The 14,939-nt window shown below is 36.4% G+C and overlaps 1 protein-coding gene across 1 annotated transcript in view; it reads left to right on the top strand.

Moving 5' to 3' along the window:
• Positions 1-505: 505 nt before the first annotated feature.
• Positions 506-14,939, top strand: part of LOC133523637 (histone deacetylase HDAC1) — a 28,117-nt gene continuing 13,683 nt past the window's right edge. The window contains exons 1-8 of the mRNA XM_061859315.1: positions 506-740; positions 1,132-1,244; positions 1,435-1,552; positions 1,766-1,866; positions 2,552-2,795; positions 3,442-3,618; positions 4,222-4,324; positions 4,852-5,086. Of these exons, the coding sequence (XP_061715299.1) occupies positions 692-740; positions 1,132-1,244; positions 1,435-1,552; positions 1,766-1,866; positions 2,552-2,795; positions 3,442-3,618; positions 4,222-4,324; positions 4,852-5,086 (1,140 nt within the window). The 5' untranslated portion in view covers positions 506-691. The remainder of the gene's footprint in view (positions 741-1,131; positions 1,245-1,434; positions 1,553-1,765; positions 1,867-2,551; positions 2,796-3,441; positions 3,619-4,221; positions 4,325-4,851; positions 5,087-14,939) is intronic.

Genomic DNA, 14,939 nt, shown 5'->3' with positions numbered 1-14,939 from the left:
TCCATAAGAGCATGTCGTTCGGCCATCTGCCGGCTCTACCATTTCATCTCTATACTTATTGTATCTCTATGAATATGGTTTATGGTGGGCAACATATAACCCAACCAAACTACGTAGGTTGTTTTTGGTATGTTGAAAGGAATGTTAAAACGTGTTTTTAATTTGGCGCATTGCGTATGTTCTGTCCCTTACGGGCGCACGCGTGTAGCACATCTAGTTGATCCTACCATCTATGATACCAATATAACGGTATTTTAAGTGTATGTATACCCAGTTTAATAAATGAATAAACGTGTGTTGTATGGAATGACATCATCGTCATTGAAAGACCGAGTGAATCGCAAAGGGCCTACCGTGAACACCCAAGTTCGCAAATTGCGGGCAATTATCTCTGTCGCTATAAGGACGCCTTAATTGGAGTAAAAGTGAAACATGCCCGCAATTTGCGAACTTCGGTGTTCGGGGTAGGCCCTCAAAGACCGAGTATGTTGATTTGATTCGTTCAGTCGTTCAGTGAGCATTGCTGAGCTGCTGAGTGAGTGAGTGAATGAAAGAAATAGAGGAGGCAAGCAAGCTGGGTCGCTGTGCTTCTTGTGTTGAGCTGTTTTTGATAGTTTTGTGATTGTGTTACGGGTAAAAGTTATAAATTAATACTATATTTGTGGTTTAATTACTCATTTGTGTTAAAAAAATGGCAATGCAACCTCATAGCAAGAAGAGAGTGTGTTATTACTATGATAGTAAGTATAAGCAAGTTAGTTACCCGCCACAAGAGGCTTTCGATTTTCTTACAATGTTTTACATTATTTCTAATTATTGCTAATTTTTATTATAACTTTCTGGTATGAAAAGCTTATTTAGTCAGTATTATTGTTGGTTAACGCATAATGTGAGATGTTGGATGTTCATCTTTTTACTTTTATTGAATTGTGTGTCATGGCATTTCAAAGCGTCTGTACCTCGATCTGCGCCGTGATTGGTCCGATTGGTTTTGTTCGCACCTTCATCTGTACACTACAGACGAGAATGTGTCAAGCCGTTAAATGAACTGAGTGACATGTTGATAGAAAGTTGAAATTGTTATCATTGAGTACTGATTGACTGAATATTGATTGTTTGTTTTAATTACAGGCGATATTGGTAATTACTACTATGGGCAGGGCCACCCCATGAAACCGCACCGCATACGTATGACTCATAATTTATTGTTGAACTATGGATTGTATAGGAAAATGGAAATCTATGTAAGTTAATAGTTACTCTAAGTTTTAAGTTGGACAAATATGCACATATTTATCAAAAACTTTATTTATTAGATCACTTATTTTTAATATTATATCCTTGTCCAGTTCCTACAAAACAAGTCATTGACTTTACTGTGGGACTAGGTTGATTTGTGGTAGATTGACATATAATATTTTTATTTATCCTCAGAGGCCGCATAAAGCAACTGCAGATGAAATGACAAAGTTCCACTCGGATGATTATATCAGATTCCTTCGGTCAATTCGGCCGGATAATATGTCTGAATACAACAAACAGATGCAAAGATGTAAGTTTATTTACTTCCACCAACCTCAGTTCTATTTTTTTTATGTACGAAACTGTTTTTATTTTTACCCTTAACCACTGACATACGAATATGGTATGTCCAAGGTATGTTGTCACAGTCTTTATGATGTTGCATTAAATTCACATGCACAGTTAAGGGTTTATCAAATCATATTAGTTTTACAACATGTTCTTAATAAGTTTTTATTTGCAGTTAATGTTGGTGAAGATTGCCCAGTATTTGATGGACTGTATGAGTTTTGCCAATTATCAGCTGGAGGTTCCGTAGCTGCTGCAGTCAAGTTAAACAAACAGGTATTTTGTTTTAAATACAAACCAATAACTAATAATGTGGCCTTAATCAACATTAAACTTTCATGAGACATCTTCTAAAATATTTACATATCACAGCTACACTTACTTGACTTTTTTTCGTTGCTATTGGCATGTAGCCTTAATTGAAAAAAAAACTTAAACATTCAATGCTGTTATGGTGGACAGAAGACTATAGTATAATTTATTTTGTAGTAGCGACTTGCCCCGGCTTCACATGGGTTGCACAAAGCCTTCCTCAAGAATTACTCTATTGATAGGTGAAAATCGCATGAAAATCTGTTCCCTAGTTTTCGAGTTTATTGTGGACATCAATACATACAGACAGACATGGTGGGGGGACTTTGTTTTATAAGGTATAAGGTTTAATGCCAACTGCATAACTGGCATTAATTAAACCTTGATTTTTATATCCCAGATACTAAAATGTGTATGGGTGGTCACATGCCTTAATAAACATTTTTGCTGTTACAATTTGAATCATTAAACTGTATGAAGGTACAGTAAGCTGCAGAGTTAAGTGCCCTGCATAGATTGCTGCTCACTTAGCGGACTGTACATGTGAATGTGTATGCTAGATATATGCATGTGCATTTTTTGACAATCTTTTGAATTCAAGAAATTGACTTTATCATAGATGAAAATTAAGCATAAATAAATTCCACAGGCATCAGAAATCTGCATCAACTGGGGAGGTGGTCTCCATCATGCCAAAAAGTCAGAAGCATCTGGTTTCTGTTATGTGAATGATATTGTACTGGGCATCCTGGAGCTACTTAAGTACCACCAGAGGGTTCTGTACATCGACATTGATGTTCACCATGGAGATGGAGTGGAAGAAGCGTTTTATACCACAGACAGAGTCATGACTGTGTCTTTTCATAAGTATGGAGAGTACTTCCCTGGCACAGGTAATACTTTTTACACATTCTAGAATGAAAAAGTTGGTGTCATGTTTAAAATAGACTAGAGCCTGTTCGGAAAGAGAAGAGCCGTGGAATGTATGGGGCCCAATACATTCCACGACTCTTCTCTTTCTTAACAGACTCTAATAGGGCGGACTCCAAAAGATGTGACAATTTTTAAGTCCTTTAGTTATAAGGGCCTATTTCCACATTTATTAATCTTTAGTGAGTTCATACATATCAGGGATCGGAAACCGGTATTTTTTGTATGGGAACGAAAACTGTATTTTTTCGTTCTTTGTTAATTATTCCATAGCTATTAGCTAAGTTGCTCATATGTTTATTTTAAGACTGTTTGTTTCTCAATAAATTAAAAAATTTAAAAAAAAAATTCTAATTGGGCTATCTAATAATAATAAGTCGTTATCTATAAACACAACTGAGTCCTACATTTGGAGTATGAATTAAACCGAAATATATGGTTATTTCGAAGTTTGTCCCAAAAACCGGTTGCGATTTCTGTAATCTCACTAAACATTAATCAATGTCTAAACAGGCCCCTGATTTATTTCATAGCTTTTACTATAGAATTCCTTACTCACTGCTTGTTCATACCCATTTCTAGCTTGTGATTAATTTTGTTTTCATACAGGTGATCTACGAGATATTGGAGCTGGCAAAGGAAAGTACTATGCAGTGAATATCCCACTCCGAGATGGCATGGATGATGAGTCTTATGAATCAATCTTTGTTCCTATCATCTCCAAAGTAATGGAGACTTTCCAACCAAGCGCTGTAGTGCTGCAGTGTGGTGCTGACTCTTTAACAGGTAACTGAATTTATTTAAAAAATGACAAATACTTTCATAATCCTTTATCAATGATATACAAGTTACAGCAATATTCTCAGTTCTTATTATTACAATATATACGGTGATTTTTCAATGTATACCTATATAAATGTTTGAATTATTGATTGGGGCCTTTTGACCGCCACAGTCGGCTGTGGCCATCATCGGAAAGTCTTACGACAGCGTCGCCAATGCAATAAGGAATTACGCGGGACTCCGTTAAGTTAAAATTCGCTTAAATAATCGCGATTAGCCGGGTCCACACAGAGCGAGCATACGCGCGAGGCAACTTTCTCACGCACAATACGGCCAGTGTAGACGTAGACGGCCGAGGCGGCGCACTCGGGCGAGGAAAACGCGTGGACCCGGCTATCCTCTGGCGTCCGAGGCACGACATATTCCATCGCCGGTCAAAAGATTAAAGGGATATGTCTATTTTTTTTATTTCAAGGGGTTGATCCTGTTTTAAAAATCGTAAAATTAAATTCGTTAAATTATGATCTGCACATATTCAAACGGGGACAGGTGTTAAAAAACGCCATATCAAAGGCAACCAAAATAATTCACGTATTGATTATTTAGGTGACCGACTGGGGTGTTTCAACTTGACGGTGCGAGGGCACGGGCGGTGTGTGGAGTTAGTGAAGAGATTCGGACTCCCATTCCTTCTAGTTGGCGGCGGAGGGTAAGTTTTTCGCCAACCAATATGATGCACATGCTAAATTAAATTGCTGCTAGTGCATAAATACTGTTAAATCAAACAATTCATTCTGAAAGAGCTATTTATATGTATAGTTCAAATAGTTGGAAGTAAACTTTCTGTCAACAATAATAGTCAAATATTTTATGAGCAAGTTCTTTAGGTTTGGTGTAATGCACCTCTTTCCACTCTTTCTGCTCTCTATCAAGATGTTTTTTAATCTTAGAATTCTAAGCGTTCAGTTGTATGTACTGTTATAAGTTACAAACTAATAACAATATTTGAGAATCTATTACTTCTGATCTATCTAACTTATTTATTTATTAAAACACAGTGGTATTCTTAAAAAATAATCGTAGCCCTGCAAAACTCAACATTGAGTTTGACTGTGGGGTTGTCAGTCTCTAGTTATGTAACTAAAAATAACTTATACGTAGTAGGTATGACTACCAGTAATATTATAGATAACAATTGAATATAGTACACTTAACCCCTTTATTTATTTATTATAGTTACACAATCCGTAACGTATCTCGCTGCTGGACTTACGAGACGTCCGTTGCGCTCGGCGTAGAGATCGCGAATGAGCTACCCTACAACGACTACTTCGAGTACTTCGGGCCAGACTTCAAACTTCACATATCGCCGAGCAACATGTCAAATCAGAACACGCCAGAGTACTTGGAGAAGATCAAGAATCGACTGTTTGAAAATCTAAGGATGTTACCTCATGCGCCTGGAGTCCAGGTACATTTTCACAATGGCTTGAACATATTTTGCAGAATGTTTATTTACTTGCCCGAATATTCTGCGCTTTGGCAGAAACTGTATGAGGTTGCGCTCTACCCAGTGAGTTTATTTATTTATTTATTTTACATGGAGAACCAACAGCTATAACTATGCTAATAACAACATAAATAGTGACACAGAGCCAATTATAGGATCTCACATATAGCAACATCTTAATATTTAACATTAAGTTAAATTAGAGAATTATTAAGTTGGGTTGGTTGAATTATTTAAGTACTGGTACAACCATCAGAGAAATGTTGTCAAGTGGACTAATTCACTGTCAGTCTCATACCCAGGCTGTTTCGCTTGTATGTTAACAGGTTGATTGGGGAGCTCAGCTCTAAAGAATTTTAGTATTTGTTGGTTTTTTTTTTATCATAGTTTTTTTGTGTAATTTGACATTTAGAGACAGTATACATCTCTAATAAAGTATTTATTATTTCATCGATTCCATATTTGTAATTTTTATTGTTTGTAAAAATGGACATGTAAAAGTGCCCTGTGAAAATAAATAATAACTATAAATAAATACACCATCATCTTGATTGACGAATAACAAATAATATGCAGGTACTCCAAATAAATGCATAGAACAATCAATATCCATAGTACACATAGCTATACGAATGAATTTGAGTGACTATGTATAGTTCTATATCGCAACAATATAGTATGTACTCTAGATACTTAAATAAAATATTGGAGTGATGAGACTGCAATATAGGTAATATTGATTATATTTTTGTAATGTAAAATTTAGTTACATATATGTAAAAAGTATTACTTATAAGTAGTCAGAATATTTTAAAATGATCCGGACATACTTAATCAATGAGGATTAGTGTTACTTTCATTTTAATGTTAACAGCAACTCCATAGCTCACTTTAGTCTTACCATGCTAAAAATACTCCGAAGCCTGATGATAATAATGATGCATTAAATGTCTATGTTTGTTAAATAGTACATTACTATAGTGGCCGGGAAACATAGGGTTGCAGGCCAAGCAGATAAAAAATGTAGTCAATTTGTTTTGTGGCGACCTACTCGGCTCGCCACTCTACCTAGACCAGCGGTTGAACAAAAATGGGTTTCGATAATATTCAAGTTTTTTCTTTTTTGATATGTCATTGGGAGTATGTTAAATAATACTTTGGTAAAAAGTTAGAAATTTTAAGGTTGAGCTTTCGGTTATATTTAAATATTTTAATTTTTGCTAATAACTAAGTAAATATAGAATTAAAGTTACAGAAAACTTTAGAATATCGAATAACACTTCAATTTATGTACAATTTTCAGTTTTTAGAAATCTGGAACAGCTGCTTTCTGGTAAACGTAAAAACACGAGTTATTTTGTAAATATAGAATTAGAGTTGCTGATATTGCAAAATTACGATATTGTCGATCAACTTAGTATTCTAGTAAAAAGTTAGACATGTAGACAATGTGCTTGTCTAGATATTGATTTCAGGTTAAGCAGTATAGCTAATATTGAATTAAAGTTTGTAGAGTTAATAATAATCGATCATCAACAATGATTACAGTTACTAAATAAAAATTTAGAAATATAAAATCACGGCGACACTCATTACTGATATGTATGCATTCCTTGCTTATATAAATACGTTACGTTTCAAACGCGCGGCAAGTTTGCGCGCGCCGCGCGCTGTGGCAGGAGGCAGCGAACAACGGTAGTGGGGAGCGGGGTGCCCTTGACTGCGTCTACGGTCCATCAAAAAAATTCCTAAAGCGTGTTTTAAATTAATAGCAATAGAAAATTGTTATTTTGTTGTTACTATAATAGGTATTGCCCGCGGTTTCGTTCACGTAGAATTCGTTATCGCGTTAAATGAATATTATTTATTTATTTAAACTTTATTGCACAAACAAAAAAAACACAAATGGCGGACTTAATGCCAAAAGGCATTCTCTTCCAGTCAACCATTGGGTCAAATAGAGACAAAAAAAACACATTCTCATACAGATGACCACCCTTCCTTGTACCATTTTAAAAGCCAGTTGCAGCTTTTCTTTCCCGATTTTTTTCAGATGTTTGGACTTGGTATTTTCCTCGCGATAGTTATCTGTAATATGGTGGTGATAATCTACATAAACTTAAAAAGTAAAATGTGAACTGACAATTATTATTATTTACAATCGATTTTAACCTTACAGCACTTGTCACAGAGTAACGCCATCTATTGTCGATTTCTCTTATTACATAGGTCATTTTTTTTTACTAAATTAAACTTGTGTAAAACAATAAAAATTAAAAAAATTATATATAAACTGTTAGTCACCGGGCGAGATTCGAACCCGTAACACTCGTTTAGCAGTCCGCGTCTTAACCCGCTGGACCAGACGGACAGTGGCCGGCAACACGAAATTAGTGACCATATTCTGCGTCGAAAGAAAAACGCATGAAAACTCGAAAACACGCGTTTTCCCAAACATAAGACTAATCTAGATAGATTGTATACCCCCAAAAACCCCTATATACCAAATTTCAGCGAAATCGTTGGAGCCGTTTCCGAGATCACAGAAATATAATTATATTTCCTCTTCCCCTCGGACCGCCTTCAGGTGTAAACGTGCCTAATGAGTTTCTTTTATTTATTTTTCAAAATTTAATACAAATTTAAAATAATTTAATTAGTGTTCAAATAATAGGGACGCATAACTTGAAATCGTGCGGTTGTAAGTTAAGTGTCTAAGTGACGTCTCCTGTGAAGTACTGATACCCTGGTACCCCAGCGCGCGACGGGAGGTATAGTCCAACCGGCGCGCGCGCTTGGCCGACCTGTCTCCGCCCACTCTGACGTCACTCGCTTGTCTCACTCGTGCAACTTACCGGCGCGCTAACAAAGCTCCTATAACTCATAACTTCCTGGTACTTCGTACAAGACTATGACGGGTGAAAACACATTCGCGCGTATGGACATGGATGATGCACGTGAAGCTGGACACAATGTGCTCGCGGAGTCAATGGAACATAACGACACAGCCCACACTCCACCCAATTTTGTCACTCAACGTAACCAAAAAAGAGGCCGCGACAGCCCAGGGACAGAACTTGGAAACTTTAAAGAGGAGATGAGACAGATGATTAAAGAACTCATGCTGTCCCAACAAAAAGAGTTAAAAACTATAACCCAAGAAATTAAAGACACAAACAAAAACATCGAAAAATCTATTGCATTTCTGACGGCTCAAACGGACGAACTAAAGAAGAAAGTAGAAAAGTTGGAGATTGAGAAAAGAGAAGATAGGGAATACATCAATCTGCTGGAGGAGAAAGTAGAAGATCTGCAAAGAGAAAATAGGAAGAACACCATTGAAATAAAAAATGTGCCTAAAATTGAAAAAGAGACCCGCGGTGATTTGGTAAATATGGTCATAAAACTCTCAGATTCGATTGGTCACGTGATCTCACCTTCCGATATAGCCGATATATATAGGGTGCGAGCCAAGCAAGAGGACAGGCAAAAAGCTCCCATCATCTTAGAACTAGTCACATCCATCACCAAGTCGGACCTCCTGCAGAAGTGCAAACAACACAACGTGAAAAACCCTAGCGATAAACTCTGTGCCAAACACCTAGGACACACGAAACAGGAAAATACCCCTATATATGTGTCAGAACAACTTACCCCAAAAGCTGCTAGGCTACGCTTTCTCGCACGCGACCTGGCTAAATCTAAAGACTACCTTTACTGCTGGACCAGTTTTGGACGTGTATTTGTACGGAAAAGTGCAACATCCCGTGTAATTCAGATAAAAAGTGAGGCGCAAGTACAAAACTTATTCTTACAAACATGACTGTATACATTGTACTACATAACACTTATCCTATGTATTTTTGTGCCCATAAACAGCAACATAAGCGACACTGCAATGCGAATGCACGTCACATCTTGTAAGTACTTACTATCTGTACTACCTATGATTATCATAACTGTATGTAACTTATGCACTCCTGGTAGCAGAGTCACCTTAAATCTATATTATAAGCTACAATTTCCACAAAATGTAAATGTTATAATAGTATTGTTCTTCTATAACTTATGTATCCCTGGTACCCGATATGTAGCCCATCGTAACCTCTACGTACCGACTCAAAATGTAATAATTATACTATCTCATATCGCATGTACTCCTGGTAACAACGCCACTTACAAATATCCACTATTTTCGTTACTTGTAATCATCAAAACTGTGTACAACCTATGTACTCCTGGTAGCAGAATGACTTTAAATCTATATTATAAGCCACAGTTTCCCCTAACTTTAAATATTTTGACCTTGTATAACTTATGTCTTCCTGGTATCCGAAACGCATCTTTTTATACGCTAAACTATGTACTGAGTCAATATGTAATAGTGACACTATCTCATATCGCATGTAGTCCTGGTCACAGCGCCACTTACAAATATGTTACACAATCTTATAATACACATCAACACACCATACAACCTATATGTTTTTCTACGTTACGATGGATAAGCATTGTCCCAACACTCGAGCCCACTCTAAACCATAAGCAATCTATATCAACTAATAAACATAATCCTAATAATATAACGTATAAAACTAGTAAACTCACACTTACCCACCACACTAAACATACAACACAATCGAAAAACATACAACTGCGATATAAGTACCCTACTATCACTTTCGCCTTACCTTTGGCCTTACACTCATTTTTTGCTATACACAGTCCTAGAGACCTATACCTAAAATATGTATCACTCTTACAAATTAAACGATTTAGGATACCCAATTCAGTTTCTACTAATACTACATAATGGACAGCACTTTATCGGCAATTCACGAAATAGATGATCTCTCGGTGGCACAAACTATGACATGTAAGTGTGAAGACTTAACTAAATATATTAAGTTCTCACTGACGGATCTCACTATCATTTCCCAAAACATTAGGAGTATTTATTGTAATTTAGATAACCTCATTACGACTCTGGCGCAGTTAGACTTCAATATTGACCTTATTATTCTTAGTGAATGCAGACTACACCCTGACAAACCTGTACCATCAATAGAAAACTATTTACAATTCTCCACTACTAATCATCTTAATCAAAATGACGGGGTGGTCATTTATGTGAGAAATACACATAACATTCAAGTCAGAGAAATAAAACTAACACACGCGTCTTGCCTTGAAGTAACAATTTCGGATATGAAAATTTTGGGTATCTATCGGTCACCTTCAATATATAATGCTGATGAATTCATAAATAGTTTAAATTCGCATCTTGAAACTATAATGACCTGCAAAAACCTAATAATAACTGGGGACATAAACATTAACCTCATTCATAAATCTACCGAGCAATGCTACGAGCGCACAAATCGACTCAATTATTTAAACATGTTAGCGATGCATGGTGCTTTACCAGGACATCTTCTGCCAACCAGAGACAAAACATGTCTCGACCATATAATCATAAAAAGTGGTAAAAATAATTTAAATTTAAATGCCCTTGTCGTTGTATTACAAACAACCATCACAGACCATGCGATGGTTCTGCTAAAATTGAATAGGGCTAATCCCTTTAAAACAAATCTCAAGACTATAACTACAACCAATTTTGATAAAGCACTAAGTTCCCTTTCTGAATGCAACTTGGCTGAGCTATATAATATTTATGACCCTAATAAACTCGCTAATTTTATAATACATAATATTCAGTCATGTCTCACATCTAACACTATAACTACCCTTGTGCCCAGAAGCAGCCGCATTATTAAGCCCTGGATTACCCTCGGTATCCTCCGCTGTATTAAAAATAGAAACGACATGCAGAGGAAGCTTCGCTCAGACCCCGATAATATTACACTCAAAATAACCTATAAAAGATACCGCAATTTTCTTAATAACCTAATTAAAAAGCTAAAACGTAAATTTGATAAAGACAAGTTAATGAAAGCAAGTAAAAATTCAAAAACACTTTGGAGAGCTGTAAATGAAATAACACATAGAAAACCTGCCAGGAGTAGCAATAATGATCTATTAGAGAGTGAAGCAACTCCTCTGCTTGCCGTTAATGCTGTAAATCATTATTTCTCAGAAATTGGAAAATCTCTTGCCGAAAAAATTATAAATAGTTCTCAATTATCTCCTCATTCCTCTCCAATCTCATCTACTTACACAACCTCTTCTTTTGTACTATATGACACAGACCCAAACGAAGTCTTTATTATCCTTGCTAATCTAAAATCATCTAGTGCTCCTGGCTGGGATAGCATCCCCACTATGTTCTTAAAACAAGCTAGTGCTATTGTGGTTCCTTTACTTACCCACTTGGCCAATTCCTGCTTCAAGTCTGGAATCTTTCCAGACTCTTTGAAGCAGGCCATAGTCACACCGGTTTATAAAAGTGGAGACAGAAGCGGTGTCTCGAATTATCGTCCTATTTCCGTCCTACCGGCCATATCAAAAGTAATAGAAAAACTAATAAACGACCGTCTGATAAATTACCTAAACAAATTTAATATATTATCTAAAAATCAGTATGGCTTTCGACGTGGCCTCTCGCCTGAGGATGCTGTTGCCGCACTTTCATCTGAAATAGTTAAAGTTGTAGACAAAAACAAAAAATGCGTAACTGTTTTTCTGGATCTTATGAAAGCCTTTGACACCGTTTCTGTCCCTGTTCTTATAAAATCTCTAGAAAAGATTGGCGTAAGAGGAATTCCGCTTCAGCTGCTAGGTAGTTATCTTCAGAACCGTATTCAAAAAGTTAAAATTGGAGACTACATTAGTGATGAATCGGTACTTGGATATGGTGTTCCACAGGGAAGCGTCTTGGGTCCCACCCTGTTCCTAGTGTATATCAACCAGCTCTGTAATCTACACATTGATAATGCATCTATCTTCTCTTATGCTGATGATACAGCAGTTGTGTTCTCGGGAAATACCTGGGAAGAGGCTCGACAAACAGCAGAATTAGGACTTTCCAAGATCGCCCATTGGCTGCAAAACAACCTGCTTACCCTAAACACTAGTAAAACGAACTTCATGTGTTTTACAAAATACAATAGGACCCAACCCGACACAACATTTATGATAAAAATACATACCTGTAACAGTGCAATCAGCCCTAACTGTGCCTGCCCCTTTATACAAAAAGTAGAGTACACAAAATACCTTGGTATTATGATTGACCAAAGGCTAACATGGCATGTTCACACAGATGTCATCATGACCAGAACACGTAAACTAATATGGTTGTTTAAAAACCTAAGACACGCTGCCACAAAAACTGTCTTAAATCAAATTTATGTTGCTCTGGCTCAATCAGTTCTCACATATTGTATACCGATCTGGGGTGGGGCCACAAAAACTAAATTCCTTGAACTCGAAAGGGCCCAGAGGGCACTGTTAAAGGTCATGTACTCAAAGCCGTTCACTTTTCCTACAACTGACCTTTATAAAATGTGTGACTTACTGACAGTAAGAAAACTTTACGTGTTAAATGTCATACTAAAGAAACATAAAAATACCATGTACAAAAATGACCCTATCACTTCACGTAGAAAACCTAATGTAATTCCCGTAGTTATCACCAACACAGCATATGCAAAAAGACAGTTTACTGCTCAATCTACAAGATTATATAATATGGTAAATAAAAATATTAACATCTACCCTGTGAGGCTCAAAGAGTGTAAGACAATGCTAATCAATTGGCTTAAAGATAAAAGCTATCTCGAAATTGAAGATCTCTTAACATAAGTGAGATACCATACATTAATCATAAAATCAAACTCTGTGTAATATGATAAATCCTGTTGCTTTTTATTATATACACTATTTGCTATCATAGATAATATTATTTACAGACATTTCAGATACTCTCCCATACACACGGACACGCGCCCGTACTCACAGACACACACACACACACACACACACACGCACATGCACACTCACACATACACGCACACACTCACACACATACACCCCCCCTACTCCCCTCTTAAGTGAACTGGAAACCTGGCATCTTTACCCTGTAAATTTATTAATTTTCTTTTCTATTTTCTACTCAACTCATCATGTAGTAATATAGCATTTTCTGTTTTTTAAGTTAATCTGTATCGCCTTTGTTAGTTAAGATACTTTACTGCGGAAGAGCGGTGTCTCTTATCACAAGTATCTCTGAATACTTAAAAAGAGACATCTACCCTGCTATTGTAAAAATCATGTATGCTAACGAAAAAAAAAAAAAAAAAAAAAAAAAAAAAAAAAAAAAAAAAAAAAATATATATATATATACAAGAATTGCTCGTTTAAAGGTATAAGATAAAATAACCTTTCTTTTGAATATCATGTGACGTTTTCGTTTACACACTAAAAGCACAGTGTAAAAAGTAACAGTGGGCCGACGCCTTTGATGTTTGCGTAAATGCCGACACCGCTCAAGGTCTCCGTACCTACCTAGGGTTATCACAGACTTACACAACTGCCCAAAAGAGGATAGAAATGTTTTTAGTTTTCATGTTGTATGATGTATGTGTACTAATTTTACAAATGACGTCCATTTTGGAAATAAAGATGGCGGACGTCACTTTTTTGAAAAAGTCGTCATGGGTGTTGTTTTCTGGGTTTTTAGGGGTGTGGATTTCAAAAATGGCATCTATTTTGAAAATAAATATGGCGGACGCTACTTTTTGAAATGGGAGTCGATGTGTGTAGCCGTGATATCAACCACCTTTAATTCTAAAATGGTCTCTATTTTTGAAATCTGCACCAACAAGATCCGCCAAAATTGACGTCATTTTTGTAATTGGAACCCCGAGGAACCTCGGAGATGACACCCATATCGATTTTTAAGAAAAATTAATGTCCGCCATCTTGGATTTCAAAATAGACGTCATTTTCGTAATCGGAATCCCGAGGAACCTCGGATATGACACCCATATCGACTTTTAAGAAAAAATAATTTCCGCCATCTTGGATTTCAAAATGAACGTCATTTTCGTAATCGGATCCCCGAGGAACCTCGGAGATGACACCCATATCGATTTTTAAGAAAAATTAATGTCCGCCATCTTGGATTTCAAAATGAACGTCATTTTCGTAATCGGAACCCCGAGGAACCTCGGAGATGACACCCATATCGATTTTTAAGAAAAAATAATGTCCGCCATCTTGGATTTCAAAATAGACGTCATTTTCGTAATCGGAATCCCGAGGAACCTCGGATATGACACCCATATCGACTTAAGAAAAAATAATTTCCACCATCTTGGATTTCAAAATGAACGTCATTTTCGTAATCGGATCCCCGAGGAACCTCGGAGATGACACCCATATCGATTTTTAAGAAAAAATAATGTTCGCCATCTTGGATTGCAAAATGGACGTCATTTTCGTAATCGGAACCTCGAAGAACCTCGGAGATGACACCCATACCGATTTTTAAGAAAAATGAATGTCCGCCATCTTGGGTTCCATAATGGATGTCATTTTCGTAATCGGCACCCTGAGGACTTTCAAAAATAATGAAAACATCAAATACTACATGATACATATACAAACAGAAGCAAGAAACAATTTCTTGCTTTTTAAAGTCTTAAACTACTCATAATTTCTTAAAATAAGTTATAAAACATGTCCGCCATTTTGAATTTGAAAATTGATATCATAATTATGATATATTTTTGTTTACACTGAGACAAATAATTAGCACATGTCGTATGAAATATTTTAATTGTGTGTTTTTTTTAATTTATTTTTATACTACGTCGGTGGCAAACAAGCATACGGCCTGCCTTATGGT

This window comes from Cydia pomonella, chromosome 12 (genome assembly GCF_033807575.1).
Source record: "Cydia pomonella isolate Wapato2018A chromosome 12, ilCydPomo1, whole genome shotgun sequence".
In the NCBI taxonomy this organism is placed as follows: domain Eukaryota; kingdom Metazoa; phylum Arthropoda; class Insecta; order Lepidoptera; family Tortricidae; genus Cydia; species Cydia pomonella.
This window is presented reverse-complemented; position numbering and strand designations above follow the sequence as displayed.